Source organism: Morus notabilis, unplaced genomic scaffold (genome assembly GCF_000414095.1).
Source record: "Morus notabilis unplaced genomic scaffold, ASM41409v2 Scaffold28, whole genome shotgun sequence".
Taxonomy (NCBI): Eukaryota; Viridiplantae; Streptophyta; class Magnoliopsida; order Rosales; family Moraceae; genus Morus; species Morus notabilis.
The window spans coordinates 1-24,303 of NW_010361930.1; the positions used below are offsets into that span (position 1 = coordinate 1).

General features: G+C 34.5%; 3 protein-coding genes across 3 annotated transcripts; 1 reads left to right on the forward strand and 2 right to left on the reverse strand.

The window, feature by feature from the left end:
* Positions 1-1,223: 1,223 nt before the first annotated feature.
* LOC21394742 (zinc finger protein 1) lies at positions 1,224-2,170 on the forward strand. The gene has a single exon (XM_010100753.2). It carries the CDS (start codon positions 1,384-1,386, stop codon positions 2,014-2,016), a length of 633 nt encoding a protein of 210 aa, XP_010099055.1. The 5' UTR covers positions 1,224-1,383; the 3' UTR covers positions 2,017-2,170.
* Positions 2,171-2,856: 686 nt separating this feature from the next.
* Positions 2,857-6,611, reverse strand: LOC21394743 (zinc finger CCCH domain-containing protein 48). The gene is made up of 7 exons (XM_010100754.1): positions 6,198-6,611; positions 5,304-5,489; positions 4,331-4,432; positions 4,066-4,215; positions 3,664-3,843; positions 3,082-3,179; positions 2,857-2,977 (listed from the first exon to the last, which is right to left on the reverse strand). The coding sequence occupies exons 1-7, from the start codon at positions 6,609-6,611 to the stop codon at positions 2,857-2,859; spliced, it is 1,251 nt and encodes a 416-aa protein (XP_010099056.1).
* Positions 6,612-9,456: 2,845 nt separating this feature from the next.
* On the reverse strand, positions 9,457-12,683 carry LOC21394744 (TIP41-like protein). The gene is made up of 8 exons (XM_010100755.2): positions 12,365-12,683; positions 11,761-11,946; positions 11,070-11,160; positions 10,763-10,876; positions 10,603-10,662; positions 10,454-10,495; positions 10,058-10,186; positions 9,457-9,715 (listed from the first exon to the last, which is right to left on the reverse strand). The coding sequence occupies exons 1-8, from the start codon at positions 12,562-12,564 to the stop codon at positions 9,605-9,607; spliced, it is 933 nt and encodes a 310-aa protein (XP_010099057.2). The 5' UTR covers positions 12,565-12,683; the 3' UTR covers positions 9,457-9,604.
* Between the last annotated feature and the right edge of the window lie 11,620 nt (positions 12,684-24,303).

Below are 24,303 nucleotides of genomic sequence, written 5' to 3' on the forward strand. Positions count from 1 at the left end.
CGAACTAAATATGCCTTAAGTGTAACGGTGCAGTTTAAAAAAAATTTGAACAGTATCTACTATAATATAATAATTGAATGATTTAAATGATATGACCGCGATAAATAACTCTCATGAGGCTCTCTACGTTGATCTACCTTGGATCCCCATTCAAAATTTTAAATTTTTTAAAAATAAAATATGAAAAATAAAAATTTTCAAACTTATCCTACCATCAATCACCTAGTCGCTAATCGAGCTAGATTAATTCACCACTCCCAAGCTTATCATTCACTCTTCTAGGAAATGCTCTTTTGCGTCTGGTGGATGCCTTTTGTTTAATGCAATTTCATACGTACTTGACATGAAAGTGCTTGCTATTGCTGCAATTGCTAGCCTGTAAAATCATTTTGTGTCCTGTGGGAGGGAAGTAAGTGAGAGATCCACATTCTGCTTAGAAGACTTTTAACTTTTTACTAGTGCTAGTGGCAAAGAATTTCACAGACCCAAGAGAGGAAAGATAGTGAATTGGCTTGTCATTGCATCAATTCTGTTTTTTTTCCTTTTTAGAACATGTCAACTCTTTTCGAGCTCCGAATTAATCAAAATGAATGAATTGTGAATCATCTAAGCTAACAGATAGATTTACTTTTGATATGTGAGAAGGCGATTATGGCATGCATGCACCAAAAACAAGTTTCCGAATACTAATAGGAATTTTGACAGGACTTTTCTGCAGCCTAATATTTCTTCAAATAATCTAGAGTCTCCATATAGGTATCACTTGAGGATAGAAGAAGGAAAAAAAACAAAAAAAAAACAAAAAAAGGAGAAAGCTGGAAGTCCTTATGGTGAAACTCCTTAAAAAAGCTAACATGTGAAATACTCTCTTTAACTATTAGATTAAGTTATCAACAGTTAAATTTATGTAAATCCGTATTAAAAATTTATAATGAGCCATACCTACTCACTTTGTATATCTGTTGAAAAAAATAATCAAACAGTCAAAATAAAATATTCCATCAGTCAGTATTTGTAAGGAGTGTCACGGTAGAGAAAGTCAAAAGATAATTTAGAAGTGGAGAATCCCGAGCTTTACTTGGCAAATAGTAAGATGATGTTAGCATTGTCCCCTGGAGCACCAAGCATCACTAGGTGGGGTCACCATGTTGAGATGAGATAAACTAAAAAACCATCCATTCTCACTTCCTCCATGATTTTAACACCTCTCTCTGATTCCCAATAATGTCCTCTCTCTCTCTCTCTCCCACTTTGATCTAAACCCTTCAAACAGTCAGTTATAAACATTATTAATCCACGCACACTTTCGATTCATTTTACTTCCTTTGACCTTCCACACAACTTGGAAACTTGATATCTGAAGACCCCAAAAGAGAAAAACAAATGATTTCCAAGGAAGAAGAAACAGCAACAGATTATGATACAGCGGCAAACCAACAACAAAGTGAATTATTGCTCGCCGAGGGGACGGAAGAGGAGGAGGATCAGCATCAAGGAGATGAGTGGCTGAATTTAAGTTTAGGAAGCGGTAACATGATATCAACGGCTGGAGATCATGATCAAAACTCAGAGTCACAACCACAATCAAGGCCTAGTTCTGGCAAGGTATTTTCTTGCAACTTCTGCATGAGAAAGTTTTACAGTTCACAGGCATTAGGGGGTCACCAGAACGCTCACAAGAGGGAAAGAGGTGCAGCCAGGAGATACCAATCCCACAGAATGATGTCAATGATGGGATTGCCTCTCAACACTTCCGTCGTCAGATCTCTCGGTGTTCGCCCTCATTCGCTCGTTCACAAGCCCCCAGCAGGCAGGCTTGGCACGCCAATCACGGCCAGATTTAGTACTGATCCAACTGCAGGCTTTGGAATGGTATGGACTCCCTTTCAGCTTGAGGAAGCTGTGGATTTGATATGGCCTGGAAGCTTCCGCTTTAATTCGCAGGCGTCGGAGCCCCCGCGGATATCGGAGCCAACTACTCATCCTCTCAAGCTTGACCTAAACCTCAAACTATGATCCAAGTTTTTCATTCTATGTAGTTTATGTAAGAAGAGGTTATTTTGTTCAAGTTATGATACTATCCTTCAAATTATATATCTAACGCTAGGTAGTATGGAATGTATTGGCCTATAGTACTGTGAAAAGTCTCAGTATCTAAGGATGGTTGGTTCTGTTCTGCCTAAAGAAAACTCAAATAAGTACTATGAATTGTGAATTTCCTACTACTTTCTATAGCTGTAATAGTTCCAAGAAAAGGAGAAAAAAAAAAAAGTTCAAAAGCATATTTGATATTTCCACTATGTTGCCGTTTGTTTGATCCTAGAACAATATTATGCTCATGTGAAACTAGAGCGAGTCCTTTTTTTTTTTTTAAGAAATTAGTTCTATTTTTCATTTTCCATATTATATGTGGTTGGCCGGTTGTGGTTCAGCCAATAACTCTTCTTTTTTTTTTTCTCTTTTACTGGTTGAGAAAGATTAGATCAAATTTTATACAACCCGACTTTACTCTTTTGCTAAAGAACAAAAGTGGCCCCGAGACAAAGACAATCACAATGCCGGTCATACAAACGTTTTTCTATTTGCATCAGGGGAATTGTAATCATTAGCAACTTGCTAACACACAAGGAGTTTTTGACTCTTAACAATAAATTTAAAAATATACATATATATATATATATATATCAAATTTCATTGAATTTAATTGGTCACAAATATTTGACAATGAATCAACCTAATACAAACTTTAATCGAATTAGCTTCATGACAATGAGACAGAAGCTACTTTAAGAGAGAAAAAAAAATTACAGGGCAGTTAGTAATATCTGTACAGCTTAATTAGTTATCATGGGCTCACTAAGCCATTTTCCAAACAGTGATAAGGCCTTGGGCTTCTGCAGTGAAAAACAATCCTTGAGGCCCATTCTGAATCGTCCAAACTTCTTCTTTTCCAAATAATCTGCCACTCTCAGCAAACCTGAGGTAATAAATGAATTATTTTCATCTCCAAGGGAAGAGGAAAAACAGGAAGAAGATTTATAAAAATTCATCAGAAAAGGAAAAGGGTGGTTTATAACTTACGATGGTAGCTCATACAGACGAACTGAGTTGTCGCTGCAAGAGCATAGTAAGATTGGCTTGCCCATTGCGTCCATAATCCCACAAAGTGCAAGAGCACCCTAAAACATGTAGAAAAAAGATTGATCAAATTTGGTCCATAAATTAAAATAAAAAAGGAGTTATGAAGTAGATATTAATATGGCACGAGATATTGCAAAATAGTCAGGCCATTGCTTTTCATTAGAAGCCGCTATTTTAGTTGCTAAAAATTAGAGCCATTACTGGTCGTGTAGTATAAATGCAATTCACTATACTTTGGATGATGAACAAATTAATTTGGGCCGCTAAATTTTGAGTTGTTTTTGTCAAGTGAAACTTAACAACAAACAGATTCAACAGTTAAAATATGTTTTTCTCAATATTTAATGTTTGAAAAAACGTTGCACAGTAGGATCAAAATTTACATGACACCTTTAATTCTATACTATATATATATATGTATTATATTTATTGGTTGCACATGAAATTAGATAACAAGTTAGTGTAACTAAAAAGTTATTGAAGCCAGATATAAAAGGAGAAAATCGTGGTGAAATAACGTACATGTTGTTCATTGTGTGTATAGATTACTTCAATGTTGCCTGCTTGCGAAGTAGCCCAAACTTTGATTGTGCCATCCTCTGAGCAAGATAGCAAATACTGATCCCAGCAGATAAGAGACATCACCATATCTTTATGTCCTTTCAGAATCGCAACACATTGCAAAGTATCAAGGTCCCAAACCTGCAGTAATAGAAAAGAAAAACATTTTGTATTAGTATATCAAATCCACAAAATTTCAAATCATGAAAAGAGAGTTATATTTTGCATGGGTTGATAAATTAAATTAATTTCTAGCTATACTTAAGAGGGATATAATTCAGAAAGTAATAATGACGTAAAGTAATAAATGTATAAATCCAAATATGTTAATTAAGATCTAATGAGAAAAACATAATTACGTACCCTAATTGTGTTGTCCACAGAACCAGAGAACAACCTCTTTCCACCAACAGCCAAACAAGTCACAGCATCACTATGGCCAACCAAACATGTCAAAGGTTGAAATGGATTATTAGTTTCAGAGGAACCTCTCCATGCAAATATCTGACCATTCTGCAAATATAAAAAGAAAACAAAGTTCAGTTGTTTGGTTCTAAGAATTTGGCTAATTCCATTTAGACAAATGTAACACACATGTATATGTGTGTGTGTATATATATTGAGCTACCTGTGCCCCAGCAAAGAGCATGTTATTAGCAACAACCATGGATTGCACTTGACCAACAGGTCCATCCAGACTGAATTCAGCATCATTCTGAGTGTTCCAAACCTGTAAAATGATTGGGACATATATATTAGTTATTCTTAAAGAGATTAATGAAATAACACAAAACATGAAAGATGAAAACTATTACTGCATTTTTCTCTGGATGGCGGTTAAGCAAGCAGTAGTTGAGGTTGGTAGGCTAAAAATTAGTGTTATGAGAAACTCCCTTCAAGAGTTTTTTGCTGTCAAAGCTTTTGGACTTGAGGTTGTGTCTAAAAAAGCTCTTAAGATCTATTTAGTTGTTTGGAGGGCTCATCCACCAGTTTGGATTAAAGTTAACACGGATGGGGTTGCTAAGAGGAATGGTTTAGTTGGGGGAGGTGCAGTCTTTCGAAACTGTAGAGAAACCTTCTTAGGAGCTTTCAGTGTTTTTTTTAGACAGTGTCTTGCTATAGAAGCTGAGATGGAGACTATTATTATGGCCAAGAGTGGAGATGCATTTTGTTAGAAAGTGATTATGCTTGTGCAGTTCATCTTTTTCGGAGTGTTAGTTCCACAGTTTCGTGGTCTCTTTAGAATGTTTAGATGGATGCTCTTCATAAGGCTAGCTCTATGGATTTTGTTATTTCTCATTCTTTTAGAGAGGTTAATACCATTACTGATTGTTTGGCTAATTTTAGTGTAGTTTCTGGTTGTTACACTTTGTGGCATAATGTTCCAAGTTTTGTTCTTAGAGAGTTTGGTTTGAATGCTTCTGGTTTTACAAAATATAAGTTCAAGACTTGATGTTTTGTTTATCATTTCCTTATTATTTTCTTTTTAGCCTCTCGGTTTCTGATGTTTTTTTTTTCTTTTGCTTTTAATGAATTTTCCTCGTTGAGGTTTTCTTAAAATATATATATATATATATATATATATATATATTACTGCATACCTTAACAACATTAGTTAGACCAACAAAAATCCAAGGGCCCTCACTAATCAAAGAACTAATTTCGCCGGCAAGCTTGATCACACGGCTGCATTGGCCATTCTGGCAATCCCATAGTCGAAGTGTGCCGTCCCGGCTCGCGGAATAAAGCTTGTCCATTGATGAAGTCAGGGTAATCCCCTTGACACCCTGTTAAGAAAGTACGTGATTAATTATGACAATGACTTCAAAAACACCTACTCAAGGACATCAGCTCTAAATTAACAATAAAGAACAAAGATAGAACCGTTTGAGCTAGAGTAGCTGTAACATAGATATTTGACCAATGCAGAAACGTAATATTAAAGAAGGAACTTTAATTCTTGACATCCTAATATGCAATATCAATCATATTCAAAGGGATGGTGCATCATATTTGAGAACCACGAAAATCACTATTTTTATTATTTGGAAATTAGACTTTAGTATGTACTTTGAATGCTAGTATTTTTTTTTAATATATAATTAGAATTACTAGCATCACTCTTTTTGTCACACTTTATCACTTTTTATATTCATTGTTTGACACGTGGACTCCACTAGCATGATAGATTAGTATTTAAACAAACATGAACTAGTAGAGTACAGTGAACGCAAAAAGTAACAAAGAGAGTAAGAAAGAGTGACGCTAACATTTCTCATATATAATATGTAGTTGATTGTGCATTTGAAGATAGTTTAGCATGTGAATAATTCGAAGCAAATTAGGAATCAACTAATTATAGCCAATTAAAACAAACAAATAACAGCCCTAAAACAAATAATAGATGCCGAGTCTTTGAGAATTACTATTTTTAGCATAAACATTTAGCGCGATAAAACCACAAGAACAATGCTTCTAATTCAAATTAACGTTACCATGTTATGGCCATGGAGGGTTGACAACTTTGAAAACCCCTCACCATAGAACCATGAGTGCAGATACGAGCAGCGATCGCCTCTCGCGCAGCTTCCGTTCAACCAAGACTTGCAAACAGTCTTCCTCTTCTTCTTTTCGATACTAATAATACTAGGAAACCTCTTACTCGTGACCGTCGTCGCTTTGTGATCGGCGGCGCTTTGGTGGCGTTGCTCTTCGCCGTCCTTCCAGGCCGAGAAGGAGATTTTGCTCAAGTCTGCTTTTTCAGGAAGACTATGGAGAAACTGACAGTGCTGGTATCTGTCACAGGTTCCCAAGAACCAATACCAGCAAACTCTTACTTTTACAGTGCTAATAGTAGTTCCTGATGATGATGATGTTCTTGCGCTACTTTTACTCTTGAAGACTTCCATGTTTCGGAAGTGAAAACGAGACATTAACGAAACATGTGACTTTGGTTTGAGAATATTGGTTGATGATTGAAAGTATATAGGAAAGTTTTCGAGATTACTATAAACGAGGAAACGAGGAGAACTGGATATTCTGGTTTTGATTGAGACTTGAGAGTGTGAATTTTCTGATGAGAAGTGAGTGTTCTATAAGGTGAGGGGGATACGCCTATTACACTTTCGAAAGGAAAGGACTTCCCTTCGGAATTGTAGTAGGAAAATGAAAAGAAGACTTACGTGGCTTGTTACTGTTAGGATTTAGGAAGACTTTCCTTTCTTTTTTTTTTTTCCCCTAAAGTTGTCCAACTCAAGTCGTAACACTTCATTTACTTAAAAAAAAAGTTCCATTTTTATTTAGCAAATTTTGAGGTTATAAAATTATTCCTTATTTTTTTACCAAATTCATATCTTCAAATTTCAAAATCATGATAAGTACTAATCTAATTCATGATAAATACTTATCTTTTTTATTAAAGGTTGATATTAAGTCCTCCACATTTTTGAATTCTTATTTTTTTCTTATTTTTTATTTTTATCATTGACCAAGAAAAGATAAGAACTGAGAATAAATTCGAGAGCCAAAAGCATAAATGTGATATAGTTCAATAAAGTTTAATTTTTTAAATAACCGGTATAAGATGAAAAAGAAAAAAAAATAAAGAAAACTTCATATTAATAACTCAAATTAAAAAATAAAAAACATGGCGTTATATCTAATTTGATCGATGTAAAATTAGACTTTCTCCTAATATTGTTACCAAACACAATTTTTTCATTTAGAATTCAACGCAGTTTTGAAAAAAAATTACCAAACATTTTTTTAAATAGGTACTTTGTATTCTAAATCAAAAAAATATACATACCAACACCAACTTTAGAGGGACATTAAACCTCAATAAGTGACTGAATCCACTAGTACAATTTAGTGATGTGTGCATCTAGTTTCCTCACTGAAAAAATACATAAGGGAAACAAACATCAAATATTAAATTGGCTCTTTTAAACAAATCTCAACAATAGATGGAAAACTCCAATCAGTCAAGAGAATAAGACCTATACCACTGAGATCATTACAAAAAATAAATAAATAAATAAAATTTTAGAGGAAAACTTTAGAAAAATAAACTACATAAGACGAACCAAACAAAACAAAACAATAACAAAACAAAAAGGGGAAGATATCACCACATCCAAAAGAAGACAAACTACCACGACCAAAAGACCTCTCTGACAAATCGGCCTGTCTTCTGCTCACCACGGCCTAAAGAGGACAAAACACACACTTTCGACTGCATTAACTTTTGAATCTTGATTAATAATACAACTCACAAGAAATATTTCAATAGCACAATAATTTGAAAGATTAATTTTTAAATGCTCGTTTGTTTTATCCATTTAAATTCATAATTTTATTATGTTACACTATTTTTCTCTCATAAAAAATTTGTATTTTAAATATTAAAATTAAGAATCATTAATTTAAACATATAGACTAAACGGACCTTAAGACTTGAAATTTCCTCCTTCCCTTTTTAAATTTTTAATCAATTTCAATTAATTGATCCAAATTTATTCATGAAAAAATTTTCAAAACATCCCTATCTTTTGTCTAAATACCACTTTTAACTTTTTTATTATATAAATGTCCAAACCATCACTTATTTATTAAATCATGACTGAAAAAAACATGATCATAAAATCAGTCTCAAAATATCTTCTGAAGCAATTGAGTTTTTAAGAATATCAAAGTTACCTTTCATAACTTATATCAAAATACAATTTAAAAGAATATTAAATCAAAATGCTAAATAAAATCAACCTCTAAAAAAAATTTCTCAAAATAATTAAGATACTTGTTTGATTGAAATGTTTATATGACCATTTTAGAATTCTTTATATTTAATTTTTGTTCAATATATCATTTCAAATGACATCTAATTTAGATTGGAAAGTTAATCTTGATATTCTCAAAATTTTAATTGTTTCAGAAGGTATGTGTTGATTGATTTTTTTTTTCTTTTCATGATTGATATTTAGAAATACAAGGAACGATTTGGGTATTTGTATAATAAAAGGGGCAAAAAATGATATTTAGGTTTAGCACCTATTTTGCTAAGGTGTTTGTGATATCTACTCACTAATGCTACTACACTCAAAAAAGCAAATTAAACTGTCTTCATTTATGTCTGAAAATACAATGACGATTGCTATACGTTGCGCATGGAGAGCTAATTTTTGTTTAACAAATCTCATCTCTGACCTCCAGGCCATATGCGGCGAATGTTTGGTTCTCTGTTTCTCATCATATTAAAAATAAAATAAAAAAGAAAAAGAAGAAGAAGAAGAAGAAGAAGAAGAAGATACAATATAATATTGTTCATGAATCACAACACTATTTTCCTTTGTTTAAATAAGTTAATGAATCACAAATCACAATATTGTTCATGAATCACAACACTATTTTCCTTTGTTTAAATAAGTTAATAAATCACAATATTGGAGAGCTAATTTTTGTTTAACAAATCTCATCTCTGACCTCTAGGCCATATGCGGCGAATGCTTAGTTCTCTGTTTCTCATCATATTAAAAATAAAAAATAAAATAAAAAAGAAGAAGAAGAAGAAGAAGATCTTGTTCATGAATCACAACACTATTTTCCTTTGTTTAAATAAGTTAATGAATCACAATATTGGAGAGCTAATATTTGTTTAACAAATCTCATCTCTGACCTCCAGGCCATATGCGGCGAATGCTTAGTTCTCTGTTTCTCATCATATTAAAAATAAAAATAAAAATAAAAAGAAGAAGAAGAAGAAGAAGATCTTGTTCATGAATCACAATATTGTTCATGAATCACAACACTATTTTCCTTTGTTTAAATAAGTTACACGAATTCCAGGACCATAATAAAATAAACTAAATTAAATCGTCTTATATGAAGACAAGTTCTTACATGCTTAAATATGACCAGGGATTTTAAGAACTTCGGTCTTGTGCAGGATAATGGGAAGTCTCTGGCTGATGACACTTGGGTCACTATAGGAAGCGGAATCAGTAGAGTATCCTTTCTGCACAATTTGATTAGCTAATCAATGCAACACGAAACATACATGAAAGTTTGATTCACAAATGAAATTTCTCTTATACTGGTAAAGGAGCCAGCAGGAAGACGGAAAATAGTAGCATCAGGAAAAACTAATAGTGACTGGTTATTGGCCGACTAACTTTTAACAAATCTACATGACTCAAAATTTTCGTGAAAGACAGGATTCTTTCGTAAAATAAAGCTTTTGTTTGCAAGTGAACAAAACTTTTGTTAATATTTCATTGTTTAAGCTGAATTATGAAAGACGTAATTATCATCCTTGGTGAGAGAATATATACACAATAAGCTCTTAACGTAAACTTACCGCGGATAAAGCTTGAAATGTGGCTTCTCTCCAGCAGGTTTCTCGAAGAATAGTAGGACTTGCGTTGTCGCCAAATACACAATGCATACGAGTGTCCCTTAGTCTCATAAGCACTCCATCAACTCTAAGCTGTGAGAAGAATTGGTTCGGTGATCAAATATAGTTTTGGAAATCAGGAGAAAAGAAAGAAAAAACATATTTTTTAGTACATCCAATAATGTCTCAAGGGTTATATAAGAGAATTTGTATTCTTTTGCAATGGTTCAATGTTTGCTATGCTTATACCAGCTAAATGGTCATAAGATCAATATTAAGAAACTTGTGCCAGAAGGGATATTTACTATTATTATCTGAAATAAGTTGACTGAGAATTTGTGGACACGGAAAACAACTTACCCAGTAGCGCAAGAGAAGAAACCAAGAACTTGGCATGACTCTCTGAAAATCAAAAGGTGACACGATCAATCCTCAACCATGGTAAGCGTGTTCAAGAAACAATAGATCAGGTAAAACCAGGCAAAAATAGCAAGAGATTGAAGAGTTACCACTTTAACAGTTAGAAGTGACACTCCATTATCAGCCAATTCATCTTCATACAGGACTACCTGTTCAGTTACAGAAACTCTTTTTCATAGCAAGAAAAGAACAATAGATACATCAACATGTACAGTCACGAACCCATGCATGTCACGCAGAGGTGCTGACCTCGTCATAGAAGAGAATAGGCTCTTTCGACGTGAGTGCAGCAACATCAATTTGCTTCTTGCAGTCCTCCCACTGAAGATTATAGGCAACCTCAGCCACATCCTTTATTTCATTCTGAAATATGAAACACTTCAAATCAATCTATTTTTACTTTCGACACCAGTTCATTTTCTACCATATATGTACACATGAGTTAACATCAGGAGAACGCTCATAGCAGCAAACTGATTGCAGCAATATCATACGCTGCACTTGCGATTTTAACTACGCAAAAAGTTATGTCTGCAGAGAAAGCGGAAGCACACACCTTGGTTGCATTCATTTCAATTGTTTCACTTCCACGATAGGGTGTTGTGAATGTATAATCATAATCCAGTATCACCTGCTGGGCAGGTTTGCTGCATTTCAGAAAAAGGAATATCATGAAAACCAATAGAAGTATTTTCTAACTGGTAAGTGAAAAATTGATGAAGCAATTTGATTGGACAACTCAAACAACAGAATAACATTATATGCTACAAAAACATTATCAAAATAGCTGCACATAAAGTAAATCCCCAGCAATGCACATTGCTGAAGTTACTCAACTTAAGGGTCTAGACAGAACAAGTGGAAAATTTAAGTTAAAACCCTATACAAATTTTATTTCATTCACAAACTACAAAAGAAAAGTAATCATGTCGCTTCCTATGAACTGTTTCCTGACGTTTTGAAATCAAGTCATGTCTTCGGTATGATACAGATAGACTTTAACAACTGAACTAATTGGTTCTTTCAAACCATCAACAAAAGATCACAATTCCATCCAGCAAGAGAAATATGTCACCTTTTGCTCGGATTTAATGTACTAACATCCTATGTCATATTACATTAGGTCTTCTTAACATTATCCATCCTCAAAACAACTAGCAGTTGCTTCAGCAATGTGCTACATTTTCACAACAATAACCTTTTATGGTACATTCTAAGTCAAATGTCAAGAGAAAGCATAAACTTGCCTTCGGAATTTCCACTTTGCAGCTGCCGGAACTTCCACCGGCGGCAGCGCTTCCTGTTTCCATCCAATTAGCGCATCGAACGCGTTAAAATGAATTTTAGTGCCACTATTTATGTGCTTAAGAACCAAACAACTCTCTCCAAAAATCATCTCTGGAAAGTGAGACGTCTGAAGCTTTTCTTCCCACCTGCAACCCCATCAAAGCCACGCTCAACATACACACATATTTACACAAATATTATCTGAATAATCAGAATTAGCATAAATTAAAAAAAAAGAAAAAATCAACATCAGTCGCCAAGCTTTATTGTTGATCGTTAAGGCTTATTTTCAGAACCTATCCCACTAATTAAATTATCAAAAATAAAAAAAAATAAAAACCCACAATAAAAGCAGGTCTAAAAAGTACAAACTTTCTGTAGAAGATGATGATAATCAACAACGGCGTACCAAAATTAGAACAACCAAACAGCAAATTCAGCAGAAATTTAAACACGGTTTCTTTTCGATTCGAACAGTCTCCAATCTAAGTCGATCAAAAGAGAGAATTTCGGTGGCGTTTCGAAGAGAAGACAAAGGAGGAAAAGTGAAAACAGAAAGTTTACCGTTGAAGGGTGGAGGAGTTGAGAATGGAGCGCTTGAGAGACTCGACCTCCCAGCCATGGATGCGGATGCCATGGCGTCCGTCGGCGAGGAGCTCGGCTCCAGCGGCCTTGACGTCGTTATCGTCAACTTCCAATTCCATTTTTCTTCTTTTCTTCCCTTCTGCCCTTTTTTGCTCTCCTGCTTGTACGTTTCCATTCATATGGTATGCGTATCGGCGGACACGGATTTGGGCCTAAACCGGTGTCTTCGGGCCTGACCCACCCGGGTACATGGGTTGGAAACAGAAATATGGAAAAGTGCGTATCTGTGGACATGGATTTGGGCTTAAACCGGTGTCTTCGGCCCTGACCCACCCGGGTACATGGGTTGGAAACAAAAATATAGAGAAGAATATGGAAAAGTGTTGGTGGTGGAAAACCTAACTCACCATGAGCTGAGGATAAAAGGTATTATTTATACTGTGGATGCTAGTACATAATAATCAGTTATACACGTGACACAAAACCAGAAATCAGGTCCTATACATAGTAATATACAAGCTGCTGTACACAATTTACATTTTGCCTTCTAACACCCCCCCGCAAGCGAAGGGGGTGAGGCACCACCGTGAGCTTGCTACGAAGAGATAGAAGTATGAGAGAAGGCAGAGGTTTGGTCATTATATCAGCTAGCTGGTCACTGGAAGTAGTGTATTCAACAGTGAAAGTTTTATCCATTACTCGTTTGCAAACAAAATGGTAATCAATCTCAATGTGCTTTGTACGGGCGTGAAGCACAGGATTTGCTACAAGATGAAGTGTGCTAATATTATTACAAATCAATACTGGTGCAGGAAGAAGAGGAATGTGAAGTTCAGTGAGAAGGGCACGAAGCCATAGCACTTCAACTACAGCATTTGCAAGACCACGATTTTCAGACTCCGTACTGCTGCGAGACACGACACACTGCTGCTTTGTTGAGGACCAAGAAATGAGATTGGGCCAAAGGAAAGCACAATATCCACTAGTGCTTCTGCGATCATCAGTGTCGGATGCTCAATCAGAGGAAGCATGGAAAGAGATGCCATAGGGGAGTGTGCCATGTAAGTAGCGAAGGATTCTTTTGACTGCATTCCAATGTGATGTGGTTGGAGCATGCATGTATTGGCAAACCTTACCAACAACAAAACTGAGGTCAGGTCTAGTGATGGTACAATATTCTAGTGGCCTAACAACTTGCATATAGTGTAACGTCCTCTAGAATTAAACATGTTTAATTATGCTAAATTGTAAGTTATTAGTGTACCTAATTTGATTTTCATAATTAATCAAAGGAGTTTAAATTATTTTTAATATTTATGATTTCACCCTAAAAAATTTTAGAAATACACTTAAATTTTAATGCATTTTCATTTTTTTTCAATTTTTCCCTTTTTTTCCTTTTTTCATTTTTCCTTTTTCTTTTTTTTTCTTTTCTTCTTTTTCCTTTCCCTCTTTTCCTTCCCGTGCAGCCCACAGACCCCTCTCTTTCTCTCTTTCTTTTTCTTTCCTCTCTATTTCTCTCTTTCTTTCTTTCTTTTTCTTTCCTCTCTCTCTCCTCTGGTTTCTCCCACCACCGCACCTTTCTCTCTCATTTTTTCTTCCATGCCGGCCAACCACCTCTCTGGGCTCTCTCTCTCTCCCGCCGGCTGTCTCTCTCTCCAGATCTCTCTCCCTTTCCGGCCGTCTCTCTCTCTCTCTCTCTCTCTCTCAGCTTGCTGCCAAGACACACAGAAAAAAATAGAAAACGGGAGAAACAGAGGGAAACGATGCTCCACCAACTAATTTGAGGTAAAACCCCTTGAAACCCACTCTTTGATTTGAATTTTAAACTTGAGAAAGTTTAATTTTGGTTAGATTTGAATAATTTTGAGTTATGGTTTGGATTTGAACAATTGTTGTTAGAATTGAATGAAATTTGGGGGTTTTCAGTTATTAGCCTTGTTGAATTGATTGGAAACTGGTTTTGATGATTTATGGAGAATTTATTTTGAAATTGAACTTGAATTGCAGGTTTGGCATTTTTCCTATGTATGCCGGTATGCTGCCGAAATTTCTTTAAAAAGTTATTTTTAAGCTGAAATTAAATAGGAAACCAAATGCATGAATTGGATTTCAATCTTTAAAGAACCCCCAAACTTATTATAAAATCGTTTGTGAAACTTAGATTTGACTCAAGGCACACTAATAGGAAACAATTAAACATGATTGGGCTTAATTCGTTTTAGGAATGAGAAATACATCCTAAGATATTACTTTTGTGATAAAGCTAGTGAAGAAAATCAAGTATTAAAACTTTAAGGAAAGCAGAGGCTAAGCGAACGAAATGCTAGCCCAGGTTTGACATCCGAGAGGCAGGATATTATTGTCTATATCCTTGTTAGCCTTACTTTAAATGGTTTTGACCAATGAAAATGTTTTATAACAAACATGTTGAAAGAAAATGATTTTAAAGGAATAGCATGAATAATGCTATTGACTTTCCAATGATTTTTAGAAATGAGATTTTTAAAAGTTTCATTTCTTAAAATGAAATATTTTAAGAAATGATAAAACGTAGTGTTGCCTCAGAGATCGGGATATGGGAATCATATCCTTAGGGGCAGGACCCGAAACGCGTACGGATCCACTTCTTGCTCTGTGGTGTTATGGCTCTGCATATTTTCATTATACATATATTTTGCTACTACTACATGAGTATTTCCTTTTTTTTTAAAAAAATGATGATTGGTTCCGGGTGTATGTCTTCGGACTGTGAGTACCTTTATTTACAATGTTTTATAAAATTGTATGATCGGTTCCGGGTGTATGTCTTCGGACCATGAGTACCTTCATTTACTATGTTTTATAAAATTATATCCTACTGGGCCTTCCGCTCACTTTTCTATATTTCAAATGTATTAAACCCCTCCAAGCGACGCGAGGAGCAGTGCGGATAGGTAGCTTCTACCAGTGAGGTGAATCTGTATTCGAGAAATGAATATTTACATTTTCTTTCCTTTTATCTCAAGGCATGTATTAAATTATGGATTGTAAACTCAAATATTACTATATTGTAGTTTATGTCAACATTTACTTTTGTTTATATTTATGTATGCTAAACCTGTGGGAATTCCTGACATGATACCAGGGACGAGGTTTTGAACTGGTTTGGTTGGAAATTTCATCACTTTTCTTAAAATTAAATTTCTCATAAATAGCGGGGCTTGTTTAGAAATACCTGGATGTTTTGAATTTGAAATTTAAATTTTTGCACTGTTATTTGTTAATCTCTTTCTTAAACAGGTTTAAATTTCTAAACAAGCCTCCACGTCACTAACCCTTATTTGGGGGCGTGACATGTAGGGTGTTGGATCAGCAAGAGGTTCTCCATCATATAGAGAAAGCACTACATTAGAAGCCATGGGAGAAGAAGCAGGTTTGCAGTCAAGCATGTCAACTCGAGCAAGGAGATCATTAATGTATCTTTGATGACAAAGATGAAGCGAATCCTTGGAATGAGAGACATGAATACCTAGAAAATAATGAAGTGGCCTGAGATCCTTTAAAGCAAAGTTGTTGTTCATAAATTTGATCAACTGTTGAATGAGAGAGCAAGAGCTGCTAGTGACAATAATGTCATCAACGTAGACTAACACCACAAGCATGTCAGTTGGCCTTGGAGTTGACAAACCCCAGATGTAAGAGACAATTACTCAGTTTGGTGTACCAAGCACGGGGACTTTGTTTTAAGCTATTTAGAGATTTGATAAGTTTGCATACATAATCTGATCGTGTTGGATCAACAAAACCCTGGGGTTGGGCCATGAACACTTCTTTTGTATCTCCATTCAAGAATGCATTGTGCACATCTAATGATTAGATGGGCCAATTTTAGGCAAGTGTTAGGCACAACACAACTCTTATAGTAGTTGGTTTGACTACCGAGCTGAAAGTGTAAAAGTAGTCAAGACCAAGAGTTTGTAGAAAGCCCTTGGCCACTAAGTGGGCTTTGTGTCTCTCAAGAGTCCCATCTGGTTTAAGCTTTAATTGATAGACCCATTTGCTTCCAATAACTTTCTGAGCAGAAGATGGTGGTACCAAGGTCCAAGTTTTGTTGTTTAGCAAGGCATTAAATTCAGTTTGCATTGCAAGTTGCCATTGAAGATCGGCAGTAGCATGTTTGAATGTTATTGGTTTGGATAGAGCACGAATCGTGACTACATGAAGCTGAACATTAAAAAGTCTTTTTGGCTTGTGAATGCCTATTTTGACATGGTCACCATAGAATGCACATTAGTGTTATCTGGTGTTACATGAATAACAGGCTCTGTTGTAATAATGGGAAAGCCAATTGAAGATCCAAATATAAAGAGATGAGTGAGATGAGACCGAAGAAGGATAAGATAAAGCTAGAGGTGATAGAGATTGAGGTGAGGGGTTGACTAGAGGTGAAGTAGGTGAGTGAGGAGGTGTAGGATCAAAAGTATGTGGGGAAGAATATGATGGAATTTGGAATACAGATGGAGACAATGGTGATATAGAAGTACAGTGAGGAAGTATTGAAGAGACGGTCAGTTTAGAAAATGGGAATGATGACTCATGAAAAATGACATGATGCAAAATATAGTTTCTCCTTGTTTTATAATTTAAACAGAGATATCCTTTATGAAAATTGTTGTAACCAAGAAAGACACACTCTGTAGGCTTATATTGAAGTTTATGATCGTTGTATGGGCGAAGAAAAGGAAAACATGAACAACCAAAGACTTTGAGGAACTCATATGAAGATTTTGTAATAGAGTGTTTCATAGGGTGATTGGAGATTCAAAACAAGGGTTGGAAGTCTGTTTATTAGGTATACTATAGATTGGAAAGCATATGGCCAGTAAGAGAGAGGAACTGAGGCATGAGCAAGCAAAGATAAGCCAACTTCCACTACATGGTAATTTTTGCATTCTACTCTACCATTTTGTTGTGGTGTAATGGGATATAGATGTCTATGGTGATTAAGGCTTGGATTTTGGTGTTAAATTGAGTCTCGGCCATATTTTTGAATTTTTTTTAAAACGCCAAAGGCTTCGTGTTTAGCATAAAAAAGGTAGAGCCAAGTGAAACGAGAGTGATCATCAATAAATAAACATAAGTACTTTGCACCAGTAACAGAGAGAACCAAAAAGGTTCCCCATAAATCAGAGTAAACAAGTTCAAAAGGCTTTGTAGCTCAAAAATTTGATTCATTAAACGGTAAACGATGGCTTTTAACCAACTGACAAGAAACACAAAAGTCAAGTGAATTTTTACTAGAAGTTTTTAAATTACACAGTTCATCACTTTGTTGACAATAGGATAAGATGGGTGACCTAATCTATTGTGCCATAAATTGGCTTGAAGCTGAGTGTAGTAGACTTGAATTGAGGCAGGAAAGAATGAAAGTTAATGTGAAGGAAGACTTGGACTTGGTAAAGCTAGAAGAGAAGGAGCAGAAACAGATGAGGGAAGTAACGTGTATCAAGATGGTCTCTCCAGAAGGATTTCCTTCGACTGTATGTCCTTCACAAGAAAGAATGTGGAGTGACATTCAACAAAGGCCTTATTATCGTGACATAACTTGCTGACACTATTATCGTGACATAACTTGCTGACACTTAATAATTGTTTAGAAATAGCAGGAGTATGAAAAACATGTTTTAAATTAATGGACTTAAAAGGAGACTTAATCAAAATATTACCAATATGTGAGATTTCAATTTTCTTACCATTACCAACCATCACCTGATCTTCACCGAAGTAGGGCATAGGACTGTTAAGTGCACTGAGGTCGGGAGTGAAATGATGTGTGGCGCCTGAGTCAAGATACCAAGGTATTTCGCTAGATGAGCTACCAACAGACTGATTAGATGTGACAAGCATTGCTGCAAAGGCATTTGGCGGACTTTGACCATTTAATCTGTCAGGATTGAGACCAGAGAATCCATAAGGAACTTGAGGCTGGTATTGGAGGTTGGTTAGGTGATGACAAACATCGGCAGTGTGCCCAATTTTAAGGCATATTTGGCACTAATGACATTGGCCAGTAGGTCTGTTGTTCGGTCTAGACCACGAGTTGAAGGTTTGAGGAATATTAGGTCTTCCAAGGATGCCAAGTTGATTGTTGGGAAAGGACGAGTGGTGGAAGTTCTGAGAGTGATAAGAATTAGCTGGTTTTGAGTAGTTTAGAGAAAAGTTCTGAGGTCTGAAATTGTTTTGGAAATTTTAGGTGTATGGTTTTTGTGTGGTTTTAGATTGGGAGAGTTGAGACAAATTAAGTTGGGCTAATTAGGTTAGTTGGGCTTATGTGAGACCAAGATTATCAACTGATTGTTGTTCCTCAAGGTGATATTCATGATTAATCAGGATGTTGTGAATTTCTTCCATGGGGTCGGTCGGATCTTGCACTTGTACCAGAAACAATACCATCATAGGCAGGACCAAGCCCTCTAAAAGTATGAATGATTTTATATCTGTAACTTAAAGGCTCTCCTATGGTAGCAAACTTATCAAAAATAGCCTTAAGTTTGTCTAAGTATTCAGTAATGGTCAAACCCCCTTTCTTAACACTCATGAGTCAGGTTTTCAGACTCAGAATTGTAGAAATAGAAGCTGACTGATATACTTGGTTCAAAGATTCCCAGATTTCTTGGGCTGTGATCAAACCGACTATTTTACCCGTCATTCTTTCTGTGAGCGAAGAGTAACAACAAGCCAATTCAGCCTTCTCCACTGTTGGAACTCTAAATTAAGCTGTAGTCATCGAGCATCGAGATATTGAGGAGGGTAAGGAGTAGTGTCGTCAATGAATCCCTCTAACCCATTTGCAATAATGATGTTCAACATCTAGGTTTGTCAAAAAAGATGGTTAGTAGCTGTAACACCCCGAAGAATGAAATGAGATTAATTAAGGTAATTGAGATTTATTAGTGTGCCTAATCTGTTTTAATTAATTAATTATTGATTTTTAAATGTTTCTGATGTGTACATTTAAATATTTCTAAGGAATTTAAATATTTTCAGTCATTATATTTTGCCCCAGAAGTGTGTGTAAACACATTCTCTGGACTGTATTTTAAATATTTAGACACCTATTTTTTTTTCTTTTCTTTTTCCTTTTTCTTTTTTCTTCTTTTCTTTTCCTTTTTTTTCCGTTTCTTCCTTCCTTCCTGTGGCTGCCCACAGACCACTCTCTCTCTATATCTTTCTTTCTTTTCCTTTCCTCTCTCTCTCTCTTCTGGTTTCTCCCACCGCCGCCCTCTCTTTCTCTCTCTCTCTCTCTCTCTCTCTCTCGCGGCTTATCTTGGCCGAAGCAAACGAAAAAAAAAATGAACGAAAATGAGGGAAATGGAGAGAAACGGGTTTCAATCCCTTTGAGGTAAGGATTTCTTGAAAACCCATACTTGGATTTGAGTTATTAGTTTGAGAATTTGAAATTTTGGTTAGATTTGAATACTTTTGAGTTAGGGTTTGGATTTGAACAATTGTTGTTGGAATTGATTGAAATTTGGGGGTTTTCAGTTATTGGATTTGTTTAGTTGATTGGAAACTAGTTTTGATGGATTCTGGAGAATTTATTTTGAAATTGAACTTGAATTGCAGGTTTGGCATTTTTCCTATTTATGCCGGCATGCTGCCGAAATTTCTTTAAAAAGTTGATTTTAAACTGAAATTAAATAGGAAACAAATTCCATGAATTTGATTTCAACCTTTAAAGAACCCCCAAACTGATTATAAAAATCGGTTGTGAAACTTGGATTTGAGTCAAGGCACACTAATAGGAAATTAAAAGGATATAATTGAGGTTGAATTACTTAAGGAATGAGATTGGGATCCTAAAGTGTTGTTTTGCATCAGTGCTAGCTGAGGACTCAGATTGAGTGGCTTGAGGAAGCGGAAGCCAGAATAGTGTACCACTAGCCACAGGTTTGATGATTACGATGTAGGATTTCTTACCCTTTTCCTTGTAAGCCTGATTTTTAAAGAGTTTTGGCCTTGCAAATGTTTTAAAGAAAGGGGCTTGTTTGCGAAAGAAAAATATTTGAAAACCATGGCTTGTTGTAGTTCATGGAACCCATGGCTTGTTGTAGTTCATGGGACCCACGGCTTGTTGTAGTTCATGGGAATTATAATAAATGATTTCAGAAAGTTTAATATATGATTTCTTAAGATAAGAGATCTTGCGAACCGGTAAATTGGCTAATGGCCAAGATAGGATGTGGAGAGTGCATCCTTGGGGGCAGAACCCGAAACCCCGGGGGTGATATGACTTGTGCACGTGGATGTGTAAGTAATTTATCTCAGTATAAATTACTTGCTGATGCCTGTAATACGGTAATTTTCAGTTATATTTCCTTTGAGAAAAAAGATGTGAGGTTCTGGCTATTGTATTGGAACTGAATGTCTTATTCATTTACCCGCTCATTTATTTACTCATTTATTTATAAAGTTATTTCAAATTATATTATACTGGGCCTTTCGCTCACGTTTTATTATTTTATATATATATTAAACCCTTCCCAGGAAATTCTAGAAGCAGTGCGGAGTACCTGAGTTAGATTGCTACCATCTTGGGTTTGAGAGGATTGTGTTCATCCTCTTGGATAAATGTAAGAATTCATAAACTCTGATATTTAGATTTCTAGACTGTGGATAATGTGTGTAATATTTTATTTACATGTCATGTATGTACGATAATGAAGATCCTGTGGATAGGTCCTGTAATGCAATTTATTTTAATCAAGTGTGGGGCTCGTTGAGAATTTCTTTTATTATCATGCGTTTAACCCCTATTCGAGCTCCACGTCACCGACCCCTGCTTCGGTGCGTGGCAGTAGCATCAAGCTTGACTGAAATGGGTTAATTTAATGACGGAAGAGTTTGAATCTGATTGAGGATTGATTTTGTTAAGGTAGAAATTGGGAAGCTAGGGCACCAACTTGTGTTGGGTTAGGTTGAAGATTGGGTCTAATTTGAGGAACTGGATGAGGTCCGCAGGGTTATCAGCCATTGTTGATGGATTGAGGGGAGCTCAGTTGCTCTGATACCAAAACAGAAATATAGAGAAGAATATGGAAAAGTGTTGGGGGTGGAAAACCTAGCTCAACATGAGCTAAGGATAAAAGGTATTATTTATACTGTGGATGTTAATACAGAATAATCAGCTATACACGTGGCACAAAACCAGAAATCATGTCCTATATAGTGTACTATACAAGCTACTGTACATAATTTACATTTTGCCTTCTAACAGCTGGGAATCATGGGATGAATTATGGAAAATTAGAAAATTACTAGGTTTTTTAATTAAATAGAGAAATTACTTGGTATTTGAAAATATCATTTTCTATAAATTTATACCTAATTTATATATATAAATATTACGGATAAATATCTAGAAGTAGAAATCATACTTTTAAATATCTCCTATATTATTTTTAATTCTTTTCCTAATTATCTGATGGTATAAAGAAAAGCCAAAATCGTCTTTTTATCACGTTAAAATAATTTTTTTCTTTCTTTTTTTCTAAATTCTCCAATACATCCATCAACTGAAACTGGTTAAATCAAGAGAGAATCGGGTAAATAGTTGTTTTGACCACCTTAATAAGTGGTTGAACTTTTTATTTTTTAAACAAATGGCTGAATTTTTTTTTATTTTAACAAAATGACCGTTTTTTTAGTAGTCAATCAATAATTGATCAATTTATTACTATAATTTACCAATGATTTACCATTAATAAACATGCAATTTGTTAATTGAAATTGATTAATTACTAATTGGTTTCAGTTAATTATAAACTGATATCGATTAATAATGAAAAATTATTGAGTTAATCAGTAATAAATTTAAGTCAATCAGTAATTGACCGTTAAGTCAATTAGTGATTGCTACTAGGTTAATCAGTAAATGACCACTCAATTAATAAAAGAAACGATAATTTTACTAATTTTACAAAACCTCAGCTTTTTTTCAAAAAAAAAATCCTTTAAAAAATGGTTATGTATGTTGTTATCCCTTAAATCAACTCCATTAATAAATAAAAAATAAAAAAAATAGTTAAATCAAGCCTTTTGAGAAAATAAATATAATTCCAGTATTACTTGTATTGTTAAATTTTTATTTTCACTTTTATTTTTTTAAGAGTCAATAAGATTAAAAGTTTTGAAAAAGTAAATATAATTCCAGTATTACTTGTATTTTTTATTTTTTATTTTCAATTTTATTTTTTTTAAAAGTCAGCAAGGTTAAAAGTTTTGAAAAAAATAAATATAATTCTAGTATTACTTGTATTGTTAAATTTTATTTTTTTAAAGAGTCAGCAATGTTAAAAGTTCTGGTATTTTATTTTTGTATATGTATCTTTTTAAGTTACTCAATCAATCTAATATGTAACTATTTACGATATCAAGATGTATGATGTTAACGGTGGTTCATGTGGTCACATTTCTCACGATAGTAATGTGATTGTCCACATATTAATAAACTTTTCGTTTTCATTAGATGAAAATCGCTATTGATTAGAAAAATATCCTATGGAAGTCCCTGTGCCAATATCGCTTTATCTAAATGCAAACCACGTCACCTTAAAAACATAAAAAATTAAAAATAATAACCAACTTGAAGGAATCTCATATTGAAGATTGAGTTATAAAAAATAAAAATAAAAAGATAATTGGCACCGTCAGTCCCTAACTTTAAGTATAGCGACATTTTAGCTCTTAAATTTTAAATTTTGACATATTAGTCTTTGAACTTTTATTTTTTAATAATTTTAATCCCTAGTGGTAAAAATGACGAACAATTTCTAAAATTTTTAAAACTAATCACATGACTATTACATGATAATTTTAAATTTTACAAAAATAGTTGCGTTACATGCAGAATTTTCTCTATATTACTATTAAAACTTGTTGAAAGCCATATAATATTTTTCACTTATTGAAATTATTTATGTAAACTTTTTAATTGTTTTGTGATAAGATTGTGATTATTTATGTTAATTTTTAGAAATTGCTCGTCAATTTTAATGTCAGAGCAGCCGAAAATTGAAAAGGTTAGAACTAATATGTCAAAATTTAAAATTGAAATCAAAATATCACTATGCTTAAAATTTAGGAACTCAGTGTGGCTAACCCAAAAAACGGAGGAAGGGAAGTGAAACACAATACATCCCTGCTAGTCATAGATGGATATCACCCTGCGGGTGTTTAATCAAGTTTTTTTTTTTTTTTTTTTTTTTTTTTTTTTTTTTTTTTTTTTTTTTTTTGTGGTGTAGGAAGGGTCACTATGCTAACGAGAGTTGTCTTGGAGTCTCACTGTTGGAGAATGACCCCAGACAGTGATGCAAATAATCCTTTAGCTGCTGAGTTTTCCAATTGGTAAATGAAGTTGGAGATGGTTCTTACAGTCACATTCCTTACAGTCAGTCACATTCCTTCACACTAAAACAATTTTTTTTTTTTTTTTTTTTTTGAGGATCACAAATTTCATTTCATTTTTATTAACCAATGACAACTTTTGGTTATCCTAGTTGTATTAATGCTTTTGTAAGGTCCGTTATGGCTATTATTGCTTAATAAAATATATTCCACTTTAAAAACAAAAACAATAAAGGAACTTCTTTATTTCTATTAAAAAAAATAAAAATAAAAACTCACTGCTGTGTAAAGCCAAAGAAGTTAAGAAACTGGCATTCTGAAAAAGTACATGTAACTTTTCACATTTGTCACAGTAACGTCCCTTTCTTTTTCCTCCTAGAAATCGACCTTGCTTGTGCTGCTCAATCAACAAAATAACCAAGCAAGAAAAACTATAGATGGCTAAACAAGAGTGTCCTTTAAAAATTGCATCAGTAAAGCATACACAAAAGCCCCAGTTTCTTTTTTGAGAAATATTAAGGACACTCTTT

Coding starts and splice junctions, on each gene's coding strand:
- LOC21394742 (XM_010100753.2), top strand. CDS start 1,384: ATGATTTCCAAGGAAGAAGAAACAGCAACAGATTATGATACAGCGGCA.
- LOC21394743 (XM_010100754.1), bottom strand. CDS start 6,611: ATGGAAGTCTTCAAGAGTAAAAGTAGCGCAAGAACATCATCATCATCA. Junction 4,433..5,303: donor GTCTAACTAATGTTGTTAAG/GTATGCAGTAAT, acceptor ATCATTTTACAG/GTTTGGAACACTCAGAATGA. Junction 2,978..3,081: donor CGTCTGTATGAGCTACCATC/GTAAGTTATAAA, acceptor TTATTACCTCAG/GTTTGCTGAGAGTGGCAGAT.
- LOC21394744 (XM_010100755.2), bottom strand. CDS start 12,564: ATGAATGGAAACGTACAAGCAGGAGAGCAAAAAAGGGCAGAAGGGAAG. Junction 10,877..11,069: donor TTGAAATGAATGCAACCAAG/GTGTGTGCTTCC, acceptor TTCATATTTCAG/AATGAAATAAAGGATGTGGC. Junction 9,716..10,057: donor CATTTCAAGCTTTATCCGCG/GTAAGTTTACGT, acceptor CAAATTGTGCAG/AAAGGATACTCTACTGATTC.